Source organism: Leptosomus discolor, chromosome 13, assembly GCF_034619465.1.
Source record: "Leptosomus discolor isolate bLepDis1 chromosome 13, bLepDis1.hap2, whole genome shotgun sequence".
Lineage (NCBI taxonomy): Eukaryota > Metazoa > Chordata > Aves > Leptosomiformes > Leptosomidae > Leptosomus > Leptosomus discolor.
Window position 1 is genome coordinate 4,200,738 of NC_141403.1, and position 21,571 is coordinate 4,222,308.

The 21,571-nt window shown below is 42.2% G+C and overlaps 1 protein-coding gene across 4 annotated transcripts in view; it reads left to right on the forward strand.

Moving 5' to 3' along the window:
- The window catches only part of DTNA (dystrobrevin alpha), a 90,653-nt gene that overhangs the window by 45,727 nt on the left and 23,355 nt on the right, over positions 1-21,571 (forward strand). The window contains exons 9-15 of one of the 4 annotated variants that reach the window (XM_086472525.1): positions 1,585-1,665; positions 3,652-3,741; positions 9,303-9,380; positions 9,999-10,091; positions 16,974-17,061; positions 19,498-19,595; positions 20,973-21,086. In XM_086472525.1, coding sequence (XP_086328651.1) covers positions 1,585-1,665; positions 3,652-3,741; positions 9,303-9,380; positions 9,999-10,091; positions 16,974-17,061; positions 19,498-19,595; positions 20,973-21,086 — 642 coding nt within the window. Of the gene's footprint in view, positions 1-1,584; positions 1,666-3,651; positions 3,742-9,278; positions 9,381-9,998; positions 10,092-16,973; positions 17,062-19,494; positions 19,596-20,972; positions 21,087-21,571 lie in introns of all 4 variants that reach the window. The other 3 variants (XM_086472526.1, XM_086472527.1, XM_009957109.2) reach the window with 3 other exon arrangements.

The following is a 21,571-nucleotide window of genomic DNA, read 5'->3' on the forward strand; positions in this document are numbered from 1 at the left end:
GGGTGCAAGGCAGAGCAGAGCCTAAGCTCTGCCGAGGGAGCGCTCCTCCTGCCTCCTTCTGTGGGACAGCGTTGAGAACCAGCTTCTCCTCCCTTCTCCTCTGCTGTTTAGGACTCCACAGCCCAGGGCTGCACCCATCTTTAAGAAACCCCAGCCTGTGCCAAATTAGTTTTTGAACGTCTTCACTGGCCAGTGATGCGTTGAGGAAAGGAAAAATGCAGGAGTCATGTGGGGTTGGTGTGAACTATTTCTCCTGCATCAATTACCAGTTTACAGTTCTTAGGCAACAAAATACCAGTTGCTTACCCATTAAATAAAATTACTTCCTAAATGTTCTCTCAAGGTTTGTTTTCAAATCTCTGTATTTCAAGACTCGTACCACAATGACCTTTCCAGTGGATTGGCTCTGGTCATGGCCTCATTCACGCTCTTCCCAGCTCTGATGGGGTCCATGAAAAATAGTATTAAACCCCTCACCATAAGTACATAGAGCACAAAGTGATGCTTCTCAGATTCATGACTGACCAGAACTGGAGTTTTCATGTGGGTCTGTGGATGCAGGGTTAGGCTGAAAATGTATTTTCGTATAAATAAATAACATGCCAAATCCTACATCTTTCTATTCCCAGTTTTAAACTTTGTAAAATCGTTGTGGTATTGTCATGCTGAGAAATTGGACTTGTCAAAGACCACATTTATGCTTTTTGAAATCTGAATTATATATGGCTTCAGGTTCTGCGCATATCTGATTGAAAACCCTGTGATTTAATAACATATTTTTTAGGTTTTCCAGAGTGTCTATATCTTTTGCCCAATGTTGCATAAGTAGTCCATTAAGAAGGGGAAATTTCTTGTTAATGGCTACAGAAGAAAAAATTATGCACAAAATATTTTTTAAGAGTAGACAATAAAAGAAAGCAGAGGAAATATTCCTTCTCATTTCATTTTTAGTAAGAGCAGGAAATAAAGAATGTAGTAATAAAACCATCAGTATTAATGGGTCCTCTTAAGCTAGATATTTATTTTAAATTTTGGTACGGGGGGTTGATATGCTAGTTAAAAAGCCTTGCAGTTAAACCAGTGTAGTACTACATGTATTTTATGGGACACTGAGGGCTATGGGTACACTCTGGTCGGTGGATGTAGTAGCATGGAGCTTAATGCCAGGGATAACATCATGAAAAGATGGATAATTTATTGGCAGTTACCCCCTGCAGACCTCTGTGCTGCCACAGCGAACCTGCTCCTGGTTCTCAGCCGAGCTGATTGAAAGCAGTGACTACAGGCTCTGGGAAGAAAAAATGGCAGAGGGGTTATTTTGCCAAAGCAGGAAAAAAAATCAGGGAGGTTGCTTAAAACTCACCTCAGCACACACACACAAAAATTATTTCTTTCCAGGCCTAAGCAACAGTGTGTTTTTATTGAACCCAGCGTCTTTAATTTGGAACTATTGCTACTTAAAGCAGAAGGCGCTAGTAGTAATGTTACTGTACAAGAAGCTCATTTAATTCTCTGTAAATACTGTGGCTGATGAGTTTTCTTTTGTGTAAAATGAATGCAACTGGATATTTTGCCTTCTTCTAGGCCCCCCCGACCTGTAACCAGCATGAACGACTCACTCTTCTCCCACTCTGTTCCCTCAGGAAGTCCCTTTGCAAACAGAAGGTGAGTTCTCAGCCTAATTTACGTTAAACCATTATGTGAGAGTGGTGGAGGTTTCAATTTTCGATTCCCTCCAGAAAAAACAAACCCAAAAGAAAATCAACAGAGGTTATGCCAAGGGAAATGCCGTGGTTATTTTGCACTCGTACCAAGATATCTGGATGGAGAGCTGGAGTTAGGGCACCCCAGGCTCCTCACAGCAGAGCACAGAACTTTGGTTCTCCTTTGAACCATGACATCCCACTAAAGGTGCTCACATGCAGCATAGGCACCCTCCCATAGGGGCTGACACCAGGCTGTTGGGGTGAGAAGCCATTTTGTAGCAGCACTGTGGGAGCAGAAACTGGGACACGCCGTTGCCTGCTGGGAATGCCTGCATGGTGCTGCAAGATATGAACACCCTTGCTCCTGTTAAACCACCCAGGTTTTCATTCAAGGCTGCAAGAGAGAAGGAGTAGTCTTGGTATACGGTGACCCTTCAGCACACAAACCAGACAAGAGTGGTCAGACACACTGATCCCAAAGAGAAGGTGCTGGCGGCTGAGTGTACATTTTGGCTCAGTATTTTGGCTCAGGTGTAGCATTTGCTAGCTGCTTCACCCAGTCTGTGTAAGCCTACCAGTGCACATAGATGAGAAGGTGGCAGAAGAGTTAACTTCCCGCTGTATTGGGGAAGATGAGTGATATGTCTTCCCTGGAGATGCTCAAAACCCGCCTGGATGCAGTCCTGTGTAGCCTGCTCTGGGTGAACCTCCTTTGGCAGGGGGGTTGGACTAGATGATCTCCAGAGGTCCCTTCCAACCCCCACCATCCTGTGATTCTGCCTTCCTTGGGTGCATTTTATTGCTTGGTTCCTGCTGTACCTGTCAGTGCTTCAGTGTTCCTGAATAACCAGACACAAACTCTTGAGTATGCATGGCTACTTTTTTTAACACCAAAACCAAACCCGCAGTGTACCACACTGCAATGTCAGAGTAAAGATGGTTTACTACTACTTTGATTTATGAACTTTGTTACCAGGAGCTATAAAGTGTAAGCTCTCAGTGTTATCTTAGCATGAGTAGCTGCTGGGAGTGACTGAGGTGCGTTTTGAAAGCCAGTTCCAAAGCAGCCCCCAAGACCAGATCTGCTGCCTGTACGGATAGCGAGACTGCAAATGCATGTTCATTGCTGTTGTTGGGGTATATGGAATTGTATGTGCCAGGGCAAGGTAGGATAATCTATTTGTGGCCTCTCCAGGATGGGTCATTAAGAGCAAGGCTCTCTAAGAGAGCAGCTGTTGCTTCTGTTTATCCCCCAGAAGTCGCTGTGCTCATTCAACAAAAGTGTGCTTTGCCGTTTAGGCCGGGGACCTGCAGTGGTAACCTCAGCACTGTCCACAGTGCCACTTGTTTTTCTTTAGATATGAAAAAATCCTAATTATTTTAGGTTTGTGTTCTTCAGTAATTAATCTGACTGTCTTTAACTATCTGAATTAAACATATATGAACCCTGGGCCATTAAAACTACTTTTCTCCTAGAGGAAAAACTCCTTGATGGAGAATCACCTGAAGGCAGTAGACAATAAAAACCCCACAACCATAGGTACCCAGCCTTCCTTATAAGTGCACACAGTATGACATCCTTAGAAAGCAAAAAGTTTCCACGATGCAGCAGTTAGTTTTGGCTTTTTTAAGAGTTAGCAATACTCTGATATGTAAGCAGTTACATTGTTTGCGTATTAACAGCTATTGCAACTTTTGTTTCGGTGACCTAGCAGGATTTTTGACAGCTTGCGCTCATCATTTTTATTTTCAACTCTTAGAAATTTAATTTGCATTTTTTTATTTAAAAAAAAAAAAAAGAAAGCACCCTACCAGCTGTCAAGTCAGCATCCTTTCTAAATGGTTACAAATTGCATTTCTTGTCATGAACCCACTCGGAACATGCTGGTCTCTTGCGTGTACTTTTTTGGGGTATTAACAAGGTTTCGTTGTTTGAATCATTCAGGTTACTTGGGGGTATAAATGCAGCCAGTCCTGTGGCTGATGAGCATTCTCTTATAAAGCTGTATGTAAACCAGCTTCACAACAATTCACGGTCAGTATGAGAGCACTAACCCACTAATGGCCGTAGTTGTGTAGCTCATGCACTAAATCATTAGCGATTCTGCTAAACTACTAACGATACTCTTTAAGGAAGGCTCTGGTGGGGTAGAGGGGTTTTGTGGCTCTAATTCGTCTTTTGAATAGACTTCCTGCTGGCTGTGGGCTTTGCCAACTTCTCCTGCTTCTGCACAGCACCAATCTTTCACTTTACCCTTTCACGTCAGATTAATATTAATGTAGCTGGAGGAAGTTGGAAACATTGTTTTTGAAAACCAAAAAAAAATACACCTTTATGGTGTCATCGCCAGTGTGTGACGTGCCTGATGCATTCTTGACTGAGGAATGAGAGAAAGCGCTCGCACGAGAGCCTGGAACTGACTCCAGGTCTCACAGCCAGCCTGCTCGTCCTCTGCCACTGCTCTTGCTGCTCGGGGTTGCTGTTCTGCAGTTAGCACCGCTTGCCAATAACCTTCCCCGGACCCCTTTGCTTTGCTTCTCCGAATGGCCACAGAAAAAGCGGATCTAAATCCTGACGAAGCTAATGAAGACTTCCCACTTACGTAGTGAGCGTTGGATTTGGACTGATGCCTCTGGTTGCTGCCTCTGCTGCCTCTCATTTCAGTGACCTAAAGGAAGAGCCTATTTCATTCTCCGTAAAAGAAATACGCAGTTGGAGAAGAACAGTTTCCCCCTCTTTTTTTTTGCTGTGCAGTGTAATGACCTTTCTTTTTTTTCTTTTTTGATTAATCCATGAGCATTACCTATAATTCAGTAGGAAGGTACTGAGACCAAGGTACCTTTCTGCTAAATGCCAAGTTCTTCAATCTGTATTAGACTAATAACAATATCTCCGTTCATTCTGTTAGGTTTTAGTATTATTATTGCCCTGGGAAAATCAGGCCTCATTAGTGGAAGCTCATCCTCTCGTACATCAGAGAAACAGACTATGACAGCTCTGTTTGCAGTTGTGCTGATTTTCTGTTAAACTCTCGGTGATTCATATTGTAATAAAAATTGTACAAACTCAGGGTAAAACTTCTAGCTGAGCGTAATCAATGCTAAAAGCTCTGCTGGCTGTGTTTTCACTGCAGATAACTTATGGTTACTTTAATTTGTGTTGAAAACTAGTCCAGAGGTTTCAGAGAGCTTTAAAGAAAGTTTTTATGTACTGTTACTTAGAATGTTGATGCAAAGGAGAATTGGCACAGGCTGTCATTTGTGGCATTCCCATGTCTTTATTTCAGCTAGTTGTGTTCACCTAAGAACATTACCATTCACAACCAGTTTCTCACTGTAGCAGGAGATGCTGAATTCAGCACACCAAGTCATTCTGCTGCTGGAAATGGATATGGTCTCATAAGTCAGCACGATATCATCTTAATTTCTGGATTCATGGGTGAAAAAGGGAAATGAACTGGGAAGAAGAATCTTACTGGAGGAAAGATCTTAATAGCTAGTGAATACAATGACAAAGTGTGGGGAACAACTGAAAGGAGATTGAACATTATATGTTCTTTACAGTTTAATTGCATCTGAAGCACCAATTTTGGGTGGCTACACAATTATTCCAAAGCTCAAAGGAGGTCAGAGTCAGGCTTTCCCTGGGATGCTTCTTAGTTTCTTCAAGCCACTTCAGAATCAAAATCACTTAAAATTTCTCTGCTTGCTTTGCTTAGTTTGAGCCACCGTGTCCCTAACAGAGCTTTCATGAGGAGACTGGTATAAAAATTACAAGCAACTTTCTTCTGCATATATACAGTGTGCAAATTGATATTAAAAAAATATGCTCTGTGCAGCCAAGAACAACTTTAAAGTAACTTATATTAGAAAAGAATAAACAAAAAATCTATGATCGTCTCCCAAATAGCAAGTCACAGTCATTCGCTGCATTGACCGCTGATAGGTGACTAAAACCACAAGCTCTGTAACTTTTTTACTGGAGCTAAGATTCAGGTTTTAATCTCGTGTTTGTTTTTATATCTCCAATTACCTAGAGGGTAGCAGAACAAGGGAATATTGCTGCAGAGTAAGTAATGCCTTTGCAAATCCAATGAATTGGATGTGTCATGTCAAAACAGGTAAATTGAGCATTATAGAAACCTCTCTCCAGTCAAGAGGAATAACTCTATACCCTGAATTAATGTTTTCTTCCTAATTTGGCTTCATTTGTTCCCCAGCTGCAGCCTGCGAGTGCTGCCTTAAAGTACATAGCTACCATAGTAATGGATACAGTCCTTTTAATTAATATCTTCTTTAAGCTATCGAATTATAGGGCTAAGGTGGGGTAAGATGAAAAAGAATGTTTTTTCTTGCATTTTTCTCAGCCCCCTCACAGCTAATACACTTAGTTCTTCTAAAGGAGTAATAAACTGGGATAGATGGAGTGATGCAGCACATTCTGCTGAACTTGAAATTAATTGGCAATTCTGTGGTAGATAGGAAGAATGCACTATGGTATCAAATGAGAAGGAGAAATTGAGTCTTATTTAATGCTGGGTCAGAGTAGCTGGTGCCTTTTTTGAACTCCACATAAAAGCTGGAAAGAATTGGATATTCTACCTGGGCATAGCAAGAGATTAGGCCAAATTTCTGGACACCAGCTAGCGTTGGAGCAAAACACCCCGATTGCTGCTGTTGTCCGCGTTTCTGTCTCTAAGGTGTGTGGCAGGCCTGAACTGCATGTTCCCTTCATATGTTGTTTTCAGAACAAGATGAGAATCCTCCTTATTTCATCATCAATATTCTGCCCACTAAAGGAAGGGTTTATATGTCTGATTGTTTAGTAGCCAGGTAGACACTAAAGACATTACATAACATTTACACCAGTATTGTTAGGTCTACATCTTTGTAGACATCTGCTCAGAGTTGTAGGTTTTGTCTCTTAATTTGGATGAGGAAGCATCCTTTGGCATCTTGCAAAATGTTCCTTTTTAACAGGAATATATCTTTAAAATATATGTTCCAGTTGGCAGGCCCCGGAGAAATTCACTGTGGCCAAAACAATCTCTGAAGTATTAGCTGTATTTTGGGGAATGTGTGCAGGATGTAGGAAGGTGTGGAAGAACAAGAAGGACAAACGTCATCTCTTCCAAATGAAGGAAGATTGAAGGTGAAAACAGGAATAAAGGTTGAAGGGATTGTACGAGAGACAGGCTAACCTTGGTGTCCAAAGATACTGAAATTATGAAAGAATTAGTAAGCACCTAGAGGATAATAAACCAATGAGAAATAACCAGCATGGATTTGTCAAGAACAGATTACGTCAAACCAAACTAATTTATTTCATTGACAGGCTAACTGGTCCGGTGGGTAAAAAAGAAGCAGCAGATATGATACAGGTTGACCTTACGAGGACTTTTGGTATAGTCCCAGGTGACGCAGAAGTACCCAAAGGAGATATGGATTAGGGGAAATTAAGTGTAAGAGCAGCATTGAAAACCAGTAATTGCATTTTCAAAAGTTTGCTGCTGTTCTAGGAGGAGGACATACCAGCTGGGATTCTTGAAGGCTATCTGAAGTCAGACACTGTGCATTGTTTCTCGTAATGACCTAGTGGGAGCCATAGAGTGAGTGTATGCAATTTGTAGATGGTACAAAGGTTGAAATAGTTACGGGAAGGAGTGCTTGGAGAGCAGTTTCTAAATTAAAAAAGTAGCTCAGTTGTAATGGTAGCAATTGATGTCCAAATGATCTGAAATCAGTTAGAGGAAACTCGGTAATGATATGTGAAAAGTGCTGTAGCGAGGAAGCAAATAATCAAATAAAAGATGGAGTGTAATTGGATGGATGGAAATATTTTAACAGAGGACCTAGCAGTTGCAGTGAACCACAAACTAATTGAAGTCAGCAATGCAATTGTTAGATTACATCTGACCCTGGGACATCATGTGGAAAGGCATTAAAACTCGTTCCCTGGAGGAGGAGACGTGTGCCTGGGGGGTTGCACCCAGTGTAGGGCAACAGCACAGGGACAAATCTGCATGGCAGTCCAGAGGAGACACCCAAACATCAGAAACACTTGGAAAACATAATTCATAAAAAAGGTTGGAAAATATAAGCTTGCTTCATCAACTAAGAAGGAAATGGACATTGGTAGACATGGTATCAATTGCTCAATGAGTAATGTTGGCTCGCCTGTCCCTCCACCCTAACTATGTTCCTTCTGGAGCGTAGGAGAGGAGAACTTCTGGTTGATAGAGGGAGCGTCACACTGCCCTTAGAAATCAAAGCATGGAACCTGCCCTGGGGTCTTTGGTCTCCTATTGTGGCAGCCTATTTATCTTTAAGAACCAAAAGCTTCATTTTTGGCTGAAGTGGCACGCCCTGTACCCTTTGAATGCATTTTCCTTCTGTAACTGGGAAGAAGACATGGATGGAAAAATGTATCCTTCTAGATGGCATGGAGTGTGTTTATCTGTGTGGGTATTGCGTCGGTGGAGGCCCAGCACACAGAAGGAGCGTGCTGACGGGCACAGAAATGTGAAGCAAGGATTTTTTCTTGCTATGCAGTACAGCATTTCGTTCAGCTCTCTTCTGGATTTATTATAAATCAATAGAGCTTGGGCTCGTAGGACATCCTTTTCAGAACAGCACTGCCAACCTTGACCTCCCAAAAGGATGGGGATGGCACACACCTCATCTTACTGAATTCTTTCTTTTCCCAATATTGAAGGTTTTGATCTTGACTCCGTCAGAGCCGTGTCTGCTCAGATTTGTCATCTGTCACGTTTGTGTAGCATCATCTGCCTGGGTACACACCCACCCCCTGGATGCGCAGGTGCATGCCTGCTCACGCACCCGTCTTTTGCTCAAAGACATTTACAGGATCAGTAGCCAAACCAAAAAATAAAGGTGAATAATTTTTAAAAAGAAGAAAGTAAAATATGCTTTTGTTTTGCTTTGTTGTTTTTTAAACCAAAAATGCTGCAGCATGAAAGAAAAACTAACATTTCAATCTCTCCATTTTTTGCCAGTGTTATATTAATGTGGATATTTTAGCGTTGGGAAGGATGCAGTTACTGCAACCCATTAAATACTGTAATTAGGAAAAAAAGAAAGTGGGTTTGATGAACTATGTATTTTTTTAGATCAACGGAAGAACAGTACTTCTGAAAATTAAATTGGTGTATCCCATCACTGGACCTAAATAAGCACATTTCCATAGGTTGTTGAAACTATCTTACAGCAAATGTGGAGAAAAGCAATTTAGCTGTTATGGTGAAGCTTTCCCAGCCTGAAAGCTGCATTTAAGATGATGTTTATCTCTGGCTCCACCTGGAAACTACGCAAGCCTTCAGCTCTCCGTTTGTGAGAGAAGCACATTTTGTTTGTCCGTTTCTGTAGTGAAGGCTTTTTAGTTTGCTTTTGGAGAACAGGAGGGAAAACTCTAATTCCTGACTTTGCATTTCCTGAAGCTTTCTAAAATTTCTTTAGAGCTTCTATTATTTTTATTCAGTCCGGGGCGCTTGAATGAGTTTCTCCAAAGTCTGTCCTGTAATGAATTTCAGACATCACTGTTTACCCTCTTAGTTTTCCTCCTGTCTTATTAACTAGCTCTCCTTCCAAGAATACTGAAGTAGAGCAGAGCAAACTGCTGGCTAGGGCTGCTCCAGCTTTCTTGAAAGGCAAAGGGTAAGTTAAAGAGAGAGTATGTTCGTAGCTTGCACTAACACTGCTAAACCAGAACCTTTTCCTCTATTCCTCACACTTTTAATGGATTCTTTAAACATCTTCCCTGAGAAAACTGTGATAACCAATTAACCCAGTGAGCTAAGCAGGGCATGTTCAAATGTATTTATGTACACCTGGATGTGTGAGGTCTTGATCAGACACTTCCAAGCAAGTCCAACTTGTGATTTCAGTATGTTGATCATGTGGGTAACATATGTATATTTAATGTATGTCTGCAATATATAGTGTATTAAAGCAAATAGTGCCGGCCTCACCATCTGCTGTATTTTGAAATAAATGGTACTGTATAGCTCCAGTCCCTGGCCCAGTCTGGCATCTCGCTGATTTCTGAGGCTGGCTCTGTAATCGAGTGGAATTCTGCTATCCTAAGCCATTAAATGCTAAACATATAAATTACAATAACAACAAAATAATTTCTGCACTTGCTTTGTTTTTGTTTTGGTTTTGTTTTTTTCATTCCTAAATTCCCATTTCCCAATCTCACTTGCTCCTGCTTTCTCTGTTTATTTCCCTCTGTCTGTCCGGACTGCACCCTCTCTCCCCCCGACCCCGTTCCAGGTTACAGTACAGCCTCGATGTTGCAGACAGGCTGGCCGATGAACATGTACTCATCGGGTTGTATGTCAACATGCTGCAGAGCAACCCCGCACGGTTAGTGCAGGTTTGGCACCTTTGGGGAACCCAGGAAAGGGACGTTGGTCAGCCAAGGGCTCTCACTGGTTTCTCCTGGCTACAAGCTGAAGCAGCTCTTCATGAGCACTACCCTAAAGGGAATGCGTGTGAATACGGGGTGTGTCGTCCCAAAGGTGGTGGATTGTGGAAATTGCTGTTGTTCTCTCTGGTGATGTTAAGTAGCAAGGTATTGCAAGTAGTTGCTTAGTTAAGAATGGCTAAACAAGTTGATTTGGGGTACTGTGCTCTATTCAGTGCAGGACTTGGTGGTGGTACAGAAATCTTTGTACAATGATGACTAACAAGTCCGTGTTTTCAAGGTAACAATTTTTGAGGTGATAACTAATTCGTAGCTTCACCTTACCTTGAAAGTAAGAAATGGTAATAGTATGTAAATAATAATAATAGTAGTAATAGGAATTTGCTTATTAACCTAGAAAACGAAGGAATTCATTTCGGTTTTTACGTATGTCAGGCAAGGATTTCTACGTTGTTTGAATCTTGTATATAAATTTTCCCTTATCTCCTTCAGGCTCAAGGTATGACAGGTTTTTAAAGGGCTGTCTTGAGTGTAGTTCATTGTTTCTGTTGGAGTGAATATGGAGCTTTGTGTACAAAACCCTGTCTGTACAAAATGCTGTCTGAGCACTTGTGGATGGTGCCGCTGCAGCAGGCCACCCCGGGGAGGGGAAGCACTGGCTGGCCTCTCCACGTGCAACAAAACTCTGGACTTTGCAGCCCTGTGCCAGCAAGGTGGTGAGCAGAGCAGTATATGGCCCTGGAAATGTGGTGCTGAACAGAAAACGGTACAGTGTTTCTAACAAAACTATGTTTATGAGGTTTCTTTTGCTCATAACAAACCCTTGGGTTTCTTGTGCTGCTATTGCAGAATATTTCCCAGGTTAGGAGAAACTCTCCATTTACTTACGTGTAGAAGGCAACAAGGAACTTAGTTTGGGAGGGTGAATGCAATGGTTCTCTGCAGTCTTACAAAATTCACTTTTGTGTGTAGCTCCAGTTGAAAATGGGAGTAATTTGCCATGCCCAGTGGAAAAAAAAAGTCTGCCTTCATTGTTCTGGATCTGCTTCTCTTCTCTGTAGCCCACTGGAATGTGCCAGTGGGGAGAAAAAAAAAGGCAAAGTAGTTTTTAGTGAGGAAAATGAAAACCATTTCTTCAAAACAAAAACATTTTGAAGGGGAAGTTCGTTCCTGGAGAAGCACTTCCAGAAAGCAGCCTTGCTGAGTATTATTTAAACAGTGGCTGTGAAAACAGGCTGTGATTGAGGACGGGAGTACACCAGTGCTTGGTCTGGTTCGACAGGGAGAAGGAAATGTGGCCCTGCCTCCCACAAGTGACTTACTTGATACGGTTGTTCAAGAGGCAAGCAGAGAATGGACATGGTTTAGAGTGATTTTTGGTGCTGGGCTGGTTTGCCAGGCATGGCACTTTGGATGCCATGTCTGTGATTCATTTAGCTTTAGTGAGGACCACCAGTTAGATCCCCTTGTGAGTGCCTAGCCTCATCTTCACCATCTTCACCATCATCTTCTCTAAATATTCCAACCTGTTCCTTCAAGGTTTTGAGCCAGCCTCGCCAAGATGTAGTACATTGGTATCCAGACGCTCGCATACAAATTATGTGCCATAACATCCTCCAAATTTAATGTTTTTGAGGGATGAATGCAGAGTGACTGGTAATGGCCTTAATTGTTTAAGTAACAAAGCATAGTACATAACAGCTGATTACTGACATTAAATCACTGCAGTCACAGCATCCTCCATGAGAAACAATCTCAGTTATTTATGTAAGATACCAATTAGATTTTGACAGAAGCCTTACAGAGAGGGACAGCACTCATCAAACCATGCCGCGCCGCCATTTTCTGCTTCCTTGCAATGAGACTGCGCGGAGAGAAAGGGAATGGTTCTGTTTTGGTGCAGACAAGAAGACCAAAGCGTTGCCATCCTGAAGCTCCTGTGTGAAGCCAGTTTCCAGGAGAGGCAGGTGAGGCCCCTGCAGGAGGCTGGGCTGCTGCATCTCATATAGCCTGGGGTGGCATCTTCAGGCAAAGGCGAACTCCTCCTGCCCGTGCCCCGGCTGGATGCAGTTCGCTCAGAACCCTCACAGCTGGGTTGGGGTGGTGCCGAGCTCAAGTTTTGTCACCCTGCAGCTTAACAAGGTTCGGTGCCCTGAGTACAGCCTGCAGTGAACCATCAGCAGGTGGCTCCTCATCTAGGGGGGGCTGCAGGCGGCCAGCTCAGCTGTTGTACCCGCCCGCAACGTACCGCACGTGCTGACCCGTACGTGCCGTCGCCCGTTTTCCAGTGCTGCTGGCAGCCAAAGGTGAAAAGAGGAATGAATGATTGTAGCTGGACCGTCATCTGCAAGAAAAACCTACAGAAATACTTTGTGAGCATAATAGATAAAGTTATCTGGAGATCTATATAGTGATATTTCCGAACAAAACAAGGTGGGATTTTTAGATACTGAGTCAGGCTAACTTATAGTAGCTAATGAGCTGTCGGATACAGCCAAGTGTACCTTTTTTTCTGGTTTAAGTGTAGCCTATTATTCATATTCTGGTGTTTTTTAAATCAATTTAGTTAATTTTCACTGCTTATTTTTGTTTTTCATCTGCAGTTATATGAGACCACAACTAGAAGTACAAGTTTTCCTTTCCATCCCTCACAGGCTAATAAGCTACTTGAGGGTTTTTTAGAATCCAGTACTCCAGGGTAAATTTCTCCACGAGAAAGACTTAATTCATTGTTTACAGTAACTGTATGGGTAGAAAAAGTATCCCTTAGCCAGATGTTTTGGTTAGTTTAATCTTAATGTGTGTTTTAGCGTGTAAAACCAATACTCTATATTTAATTTAGTTCATCGTTGGTGTCCAGTTCTAAAGAAGAACTGCAAATAGTTTTCCTTTTTGTTCATGTAAGGTAGAGACTCTACCTAGTTTTGAATATTAATTCCACATATTTCAGTCTTTTTCTTTTCAGGTGCAGAAGGTAAAATATAAGTAGGAGGTTATTTTGTTCCATAGGAAGTTATTTGCTGATGTTTTTTATGTTACACTGTGTGGTGCTATGATGAGTCATATTTCTGTACTGAAGAAGTGCCATGCTATTCTATGGTATTTTTAAAAATGATTATTAAGGGAATGTGCACAACAGCTCTAGCTAGAAAGGCTCACCTAGTCTTCCCTTGAAAGACGAAAAACATTCAGAGACCCGCTGCTTGCAGGGAAAATCTATAGATGCTTGGCTTCCTTGAACAGAGTTAGTTTTTATGATTATACCCACATACCCAAGTGTTATTAACATTGTGATGGTAAAATCTTGATGATTCTAAAGTAAATTGCAAATTAGCAATAGCAGAGAGCTCAGATGATGTGTCTCAGTTTAAAGTGCCTTAAAACCAGGACAATTCTGAAAGTGTCACAGATAAACAACCCTCAGAATATGTTTGATGGTGGGTTGCTGTTAGGACATTGCTCTTACAGCCTGAGGCTTAGAAACCTACCGTTTAATTTGTCGGTATTTTCTATAGTAAATTATTTATTAAGTGAAGGTTTGTAGAATAACAGCATGTCATGAAGACCACGCTGATACCTCTATTGCAAAAATTTTACAAGAAACTGACGTTTCTGAGATTTTTCTAAGCAGTGGTGACATAACTTGAAGGCCATCAGGGGACATCCATACCGCGTATTGCAGCGTGCCTGCTCCAGAACGGGCCTGAGAAATAGCAAAGATCCTCCGGTGCCACTCCTTTGTTCACAGGCGATCATATTTTTCATCCTTTGCCTGCAGTTTTGAGATCCCTTTTTCACGGATCTCCCTTAGAGGATATTACACAGATCAACTAAAGCCTAAAAAAGAAGTCATATTGTGCAGGTGATAATGTTGGATATTCACTCTGCAGCTGAATTTTGATAATTCTGCCAGACCAATTATTGCTAATAATTATAAAGTCTTTGAAGAAATGGTCACTAATGGAGAAGCAGTGTTAAAAGTGGTGTTTAGCTGTCTTAGAAAAGAAGGATCTGCAGCAGGATATTTGTGTGCAAAATGTTCGGTTTCTTTCAAAAGGATGCCTGAGTCATTCTCTTGAGGGTCCCAAATTCTGCACACATAGTCATAATATTTTAAAGCTTGTGTGGATTTTGCTGTATCACTGTCCATGAAGTTGCTGACGTAAAACAGAAGGGAATTATGGCAGATCAGAACTCTGAGACATAAGAGTCTTGGCAGTCAAGGCTAATGCTGCCGTGCATACCTCTGTGCTTAATGATCACATAGAATAGGTACATTCCAGAACTAAATTTATCTCAGACATTGCAATTTAATTTAGAAAGCTTTGGGGCCAGTGATTTGTGGCATTCATAGACCAAATTTGACACGCTGCTACATCTATTTTATGACATCCACCTACACAGAAATATATATCAAAGACATTAAATAGAAAGTAAGAATCAAAACGCTGCAGTGGCTTGGTTCATTCAGTAAAGTCATTGTCTCAGGGGTTAACTCACATCTCAGAACTATGTTGCAGATTGCGTTATGCCAGCAAGTGGAACCATAATCCATTATTTTTCCAGGATGGATAGCATGGTTGCACATCGCTGTAAAAAGGAGAATTGATGCTGAATGCTTGCAGTTTTCACAGCCATCTGTTAGGATGAGATGTTTTAGTCATTGTGGAAGAATTAAAAATTAATTATACTGTCGTGAAAGTAACCCTTATTACCTAGTTTGCATAATTTGATGTGTCTGCAGGATTTGCTTTCTTTCTGTGGATGACACATCAGGCCAGCAAGCATGAGTATATAAGAAGCAGAACTGCATAAATTTAGAAAAATAACTTTAGCTTGGGTCTTTTCAGGGAGTCAGTCAGTTACCCCACAAGAATCTGAGTAAGCAATATATGTAACAAAATAAATTAAACATAACCAAAGCCCAAAAGTCGGTGTTCATCTACCACCAGAAGTCTTGCATGCGGCCTGCAGTACCAGCTTAGCTTACAGAGAACCCCTCTGGGTCTGTCTTTTCACAGCTTTACTGTTTCCTAAACTTCAGGTTTATGGACTCACAGGTTATTGTCAGAATGAGAAAAAGATGATGTTTGTCTCTTTTCCCTTACCTCAGCAAGCCATAACGAATCCACATGACTCACAGCTTTAGTTTCATGATTAATGAATATCAACCACTACTCATCTTTCAAACATAACTTCTAAATCCCAGTGGACTTAATCAAGCCAGCCAAAAGATGCACGTTGTAGTTCCCTGAGGTACCTGAGGATATGAACTCGCTGAGAACTTTTGGAGAAGTCTTTTCTTTTCCTTTTAAAGATGCCAGTTCTTCAGAAGCAGAACTTTTCGCACAAGCACCATTTTTGTCTGGAAGGCTTTTCAAGTTCAAGATATAATTTCTGGCAGAAATCAGGGTGAGATGCCTGTGCCCAAAATAACCCTTGTTTTGTGGACTCTTTTGAAATGTGAAGCTCATTCGCCAGCAACCAGTTGCGTGCCCTGAAGAGCCCATGGGTAGGGAGGTGTGTGCCTGTCTGCCTTCAGCCAAAACATCGGGGAGTTGCCAAGGGATGAGAAAAGAGGTCAGACTTACCTCGGATGGTCTGCAGGCTGTCCTGTATTCCACACAGCAAAGCATTCTTCTCACCTTTTCTTAGGGGCTTCATGGTTTTTTCTCTTGTCTATACTAAAAGTAATGCAATATAGGATTCTAAATCCCAGGATTATCCAGGGTCAAATAAGTCCTCTTCAGATTTCATTTTTTGCCAGTTTATTAGTTTTGACGGTTCTCTCCAAACTTCTAAATGTTTAGAAGTAGTAAAGATTCTCACTATATTACCTTTTTCCTGCTGATCTGACTAAATAATAGCCTCCATTTGAAATAAGGACAGCTGGCAAGGGACTAACCTGAGAGAAATAATTTACCTTTGATATTCTTAGGGGGGAAAAAAATAATAAGATGCAGTATTTTAAAGGAATTCAGTGTATTTGCGGTTTAGTTCTTACACTTTCCGAGTGATTTTTATGGACGTTCTGTGCATCTGACCAAAGCTCTTCATAGTTGGTGCTAGTAGACTCCTCCATCCTGACAGCAGCAGTTGGCTCCAAGTTAAAGCGAGTCCAAGTCTGGAATCAGTGGTGATCTAGAAGTAATAAGCTGTAATATTTTAAAGGAATTCAGCATATTTGCTGTTTAGTTCTTAGACTTTCCAATCACTGTTACGTGATTCTCTGAAATCTTACTCCCAAGTATCAAGAAACCAAGATTAAAAGAGAAAGGCTGATTGTAAATTCCTAGATCAGTGGTTCCAAACTGTGGTCCCTGAGGTCTTGGTAAGTGCCCTGCAAAACTGTCCTAAATACTGTTTTCTGTTGCAAATCTGACAAAGCTTCTAAAGTATTTCTCAGCAAACACTGAGGTTCCCACTAATCCGTTGTCCAAAAAGTAATCGCTCTTCTAGGCTGAGAAGTACAAGCTGAGAAGTAAAAACAAGTGCTGACTGGGCGGTCCTGGCCGCCTCCCACCCCTCTTTGGACAGAGTAGTCTGCAAGTTGCACCTTGCACAGCCGTGGCCGGGGGTCTCAGACTGCTGCTGTTTCCCCCTAAGGAGAGGTGCTGCCTGGCCCCTCGGGCTGATCCTTCCAGGGAAGTTACCCTCCCACAACTCCCCTTTACTCAGTTAACGTCTGCTGTTGTTAATTTGGTGACATTTTGCGTCTAAATTCTGTAATGAGGGTGTGTGAGTGGACAGTGTGACAGAGCGATGGTCGTTTTCACCGTGTATTAACATGTCTTCCCTCCTTCCCCTCCAACCCTGAGCAGCGTGCTCGACAGCGCAAGTCGCCTGGATGAAGAACATAAGCTGATCGCCAGGTATGCAGCAAGGCTGGCAGCAGAAACTTCTTCATCAGTAAGTGTTTTAATTAAAGGAAGGTACTTTCCTTCTGTCATGTTCCAGGGGCTCGGCAAGATCAGGGCGATTACATCTGACAGTCTTAATGATTAATGGATTATATTTCCCTATCCTTTTCATCAGACGCTGTTATGCTTTTGTAATAACGCTTCTATGCAGTCCATTTAAACCAAAGAGTCCATGTACTAATGCATATAATCTTTATACTAATGCAACTGTATTTAAACAATTTACAGCAAAGGGAATCTGACATCCTGAACTCAGGAAAGACTCGAAAATATTGTCTGGACTAGCTTTGGTTAAACATTAATGATTTACTGCAGTGGGAAAATGGGGTGGTGAATCCATTTTACTCCTTAGTTCAAATATCACTGCCACTAGGGCCCTAAGTGCTGAGGATTTTAAAGAGTGATCTTCAGCAGGATGACTGTAATGACCCCCTGCATTAGCCCTGGCTCCCATTTTCATTTCAGAGCAATGATTATTCTGCTGTATGTATCCCAAGATAGAAGGTGATGACAGGCTAAAACCTCACTAACTATATTCAGGAATAAAAGAGAATGAAGCAGGAACCTAATCAAAGTATATAAAATTTTAAATGGCACAAATAAGGTCAGCCTAGTTACTTTTTTTCCATCTCAGCACATTTAATAGAACAAGGGACCATAAATGATGGCTAAGTAAAAAGCAGCCAGTCCAGAGTGCCCAGAAGCGTATTTTCACACTGAGATTTACACTTGCTCTTTGTGTCAAACCGCTGAGTCACGTTCATCCCAAGCGAGGGCGGTGAAGATGAACCTGCCGCTGCAGGAGAAGAGAGGGGTGCCCCTGGTCTGCCAGCCCAGCCCAAATCAGCCCCTTTTGGAAGTGTGACATAGCGTTTCAAATTGAAGGCAACCTGTAGGTAACGGTCCTGTTTCTGAAGGACAGTAATTCCTTCAGAAATTACTGAACAAGATATCCCATTAATCTTGTCTCTGGGTGGAAACTGGTAGAAATCAGGTGTGTATAACATGTGTCCGTGATACGGGTGAACACCTGGGAAACAATATTTAAGTAGCTTTAAAAGAGAGCTGGTTTGAAGGAAAATACTGAATGTCTTCTTGCCATCCATCTGTGCTCTTTGAGCAAAAGAGGCAGAGGGAAAAGAGAAGGTTTCTGTGTACAGAAATCTTTCTGAGCCCGAGTGGCACCACATTGGGAGCACAGTGAACATTTTGAAAGCTTTCCTGATGGTCATTCTGGTTTTTAGGGAACAAAATATATTAATAGCACTGGGCATTCGGGATAAAGGTCCTGGTTCCCCCTGTGTCAGTTGTGACATCCACCAGCGTGTGTCAGTTTTTCTTCTTTATGCACCGCTCTGCTTCCCTATGGTTGGAATGTTAGTGGGAAGATGTACCCATAGCAGAAAAAACAGTTACAGGCATAACATACTGTCCTTTCCCTGCAGACAGAGCTAACCAAGGTTAGCACTGAGATACATCTTCATCCTTCTTGAGGGTCCGCCTCCTGGAGGAGGAGGTGCCTTCCTTTGTGTAAAATTGGGCTCCAGAGTTACAGTTCACAGGGCTTTTACGGTGAGAAACACTCGGGTCAACAGCAGCAACTCAGCAGAGTATTTTTTAATGTCTGATTCTTTCAGGTTGGAGTTAGAAATAAATGGATGTCTTTGATGGCTGTGTAACTTTAAATGTCTTGTTCCGCATTGTCATTGATACAACACTGAAATACAGGAGTGTGAACAAGGGAAACAATATTTGGTTGTTGCTGATGAACATGAAAAAAGAGTGTAATTCAATGAAGCTGTAGTGAGCACTGCCTAGTTTGGTAAGAAATAGTTTAATTCCCACTTCATTTTCTTGAGGAAAAGAGGTTCTGCTGTACCTGAAGGACGGGGGAAATGGGTTTTCTGAAGTATTATCAGAGTGTATAGGAAAACTTGGCCAAGTGGGCTGCACAGCAGACTGAAAACTGAGTACAGCTTTCAAACTGAAAGTAAAACCGTACATTCAAGAGAACGAAGCATCACTGCACTGGAGACGCATCCCCTTCTTTTTGAAGAGACACTGGGTTTTGGTCAGTGTGTTTGCTTGTAACATCAAAATTAAGAGCCCTGTTCCAGCAACTGCCTGCAGCAGTGCCGTTGCCTTTTAGGACTGGTTCAGAGAAAGCTCCCTGAAGAAGCAGTGAATGACAGGATGGTAAACACTGAGTCTTATTTACTCTAGCACTTACCCTGTTTTTACTAGCAATGGAGCCGTACTGGTAGGAGCACAACACGGATGCTCTTTTTTTAGTGTAGGCAAGCCTGCTCCTGCATTTTCTGCAAGCAGATTTCACAGAACTGTGAAGTCAACTGTGTTGAACTCACGGGGGCATGCTGGCTATTCCTCCTTCAATGCAGCCTTCTCTTTTTTTTTTTTACAGCAGCAGCAGGGGCAGCAGAGAGGGGCAGCAGATATCTCCTTCACCATCGATGCAAACAAGCAACAAAGGCAGCTGATTGCAGAGCTTGAAAATAAAAACCGGTAAGCGTCCGCAAAGCACCTGGTTTTGTTCGGTCCCTTGCGTTGTGTATGTTTGTTTGTTTGTTAACATTTTTTACCCCCTGCTTGTGTGCAATGTGCTTATGCATTCACATACACCTCCCCCTACGAAAAGCACAGGGCACAAAAAGGTCCGCAGAAAACGACAAAGGCTTTGAAATCCGTAGCCCCCTCGTGTTTTAATGAGTGTGCTCTTCAATGGCCTGATAAAATCGTTGATACTTTACTGTTTGCAGCTGCTGTTTGTTAAGAGTTAAAAAAAAAAAAAAAAAAGCCTGTCCTGTTTCGAAACCAGATTAACTTTGAGTTGGATCCTCTGTAGCACTATAACATGAGATGATAAAAGGATCAGTCACACTGGTGATGTTATGCTCCCCTGCGTTTATTTGGGAAAAAAAAGATGATTAAAGCTCTCCAGAACGCAGTCTGCCTGGGAAGGGTTTGCAGAAGGGTTAGCAGCAAGTTAGGCTGCTGATCAAATGAGACACTAAGGTTGGATATGACTGAGACTGAGAGAGAGTGTCCAGGAGAAACAGGCCAGCCAGCCCCAAAAAGGAGTGATGCCCATTTGTTAGCAGCAGAGGATCTGGCCCTGGGTATCGGACTGCCTGATGCCATGAAATGTATGGCAGGAGAGCTCTGCTTTTACTGCCGGACTGTAAAATAGAGGCCAGCCTAGACCAGATGGTTTCCTGTTCCAAACTCTGCGCTGCCTTCTGTCACCGTGTCATGAGCCACCAGCTCCAGTCTCAATTTGTCTTTCATAGTTGGAGGCTGCCTCCTGACTGTCTGCTCTCCAGCACGTTGGGAAGAAGAGGCAAAACACACAAGGGTTTCACCCTTCTGCTGCTGAGCTTTGTCTTAGCCTTTTGACAGCGCTCCAGGGCCGGCCAGCCCGTTGTAAGAAGTCCTATTAAAGTGCTTGTCCATGAATTGTTGACCGCTCTCACATCTCTACTTACACTAAAAGTATATTTTTAAGTGCTAAATACTTCCTCTGATACTCAGGAAGGCCGACATAGGTTAATTTTTATTAAGTTCATGGGGTGCTTGAAATATTCATGGGAAAGAATTAGAAGGGAGCAGTTTAATTAAGCACAGAGCTATTTCATGTCTACCTCTGATTTTGGGGGGAAATATATGTCCCTTTATGGCAAAATCCAAAAAGTTTATTTAAAAAATACCCAGAGGCGTCTCTCATTGCTGAAGGCTTCTTTTGTTGATTGAGTCCCAGTCATTATATGTACATTGATGAAGACCTACATACAGTCATACTTTTTTCTCCTCTTGCAATGTCCAGTGAGCTGGTTTGGTGGGAAATTACTGACTTGTAGTCTTCTGCTTGTTCCCCTCCCCAAGAGAAATCCTACAGGAGATCCAGAGGCTGCGACTTGAACATGAGCAAGCGTCCCAGCCCACACCAGAGAAGGCACAACAGAATCCCACTCTCCTGGCAGAGCTCCGGCTCCTGAGGTAAGTCCACAGCAGTAAAACCTCCAGCCATGACTGGGGGCTTTTTTAAGGAAATAACAATGTGTATTTTTTGTCCATTTTCAGTGCAGGCTGTAGTCCTAGAAGTAATTAAGTTTATGCTTTAAACAGCATGCATGAGGAGTCTCACATATTACTCATCTACATTAAATTAAGCATGTGCATTAGTGTTTGCAGAGTTAGGCCCTTAGGTCATTTGGAATAGGTCCCCACAGCCCTGTCCAAATGCCATTAATTATGTGGGGAAAGATGTCGTTCTGTCAGAACAAATGCTTCTACAAAGACTTTTTGTTTATGCGAAAGTAAGTACAGAGCTACATGAAAATACAGCCAGCATTAGACGTTAATTTTTGGACATTTCCCTCATGGGTTGAACTCTAAGGAGAGGTCAGTTCTCTTCACGGTGCAAAACCAGGCGGCAGAATGATCCTCCTTGTCACGTGGGAAGTGAGGAGTAATGTCATCTG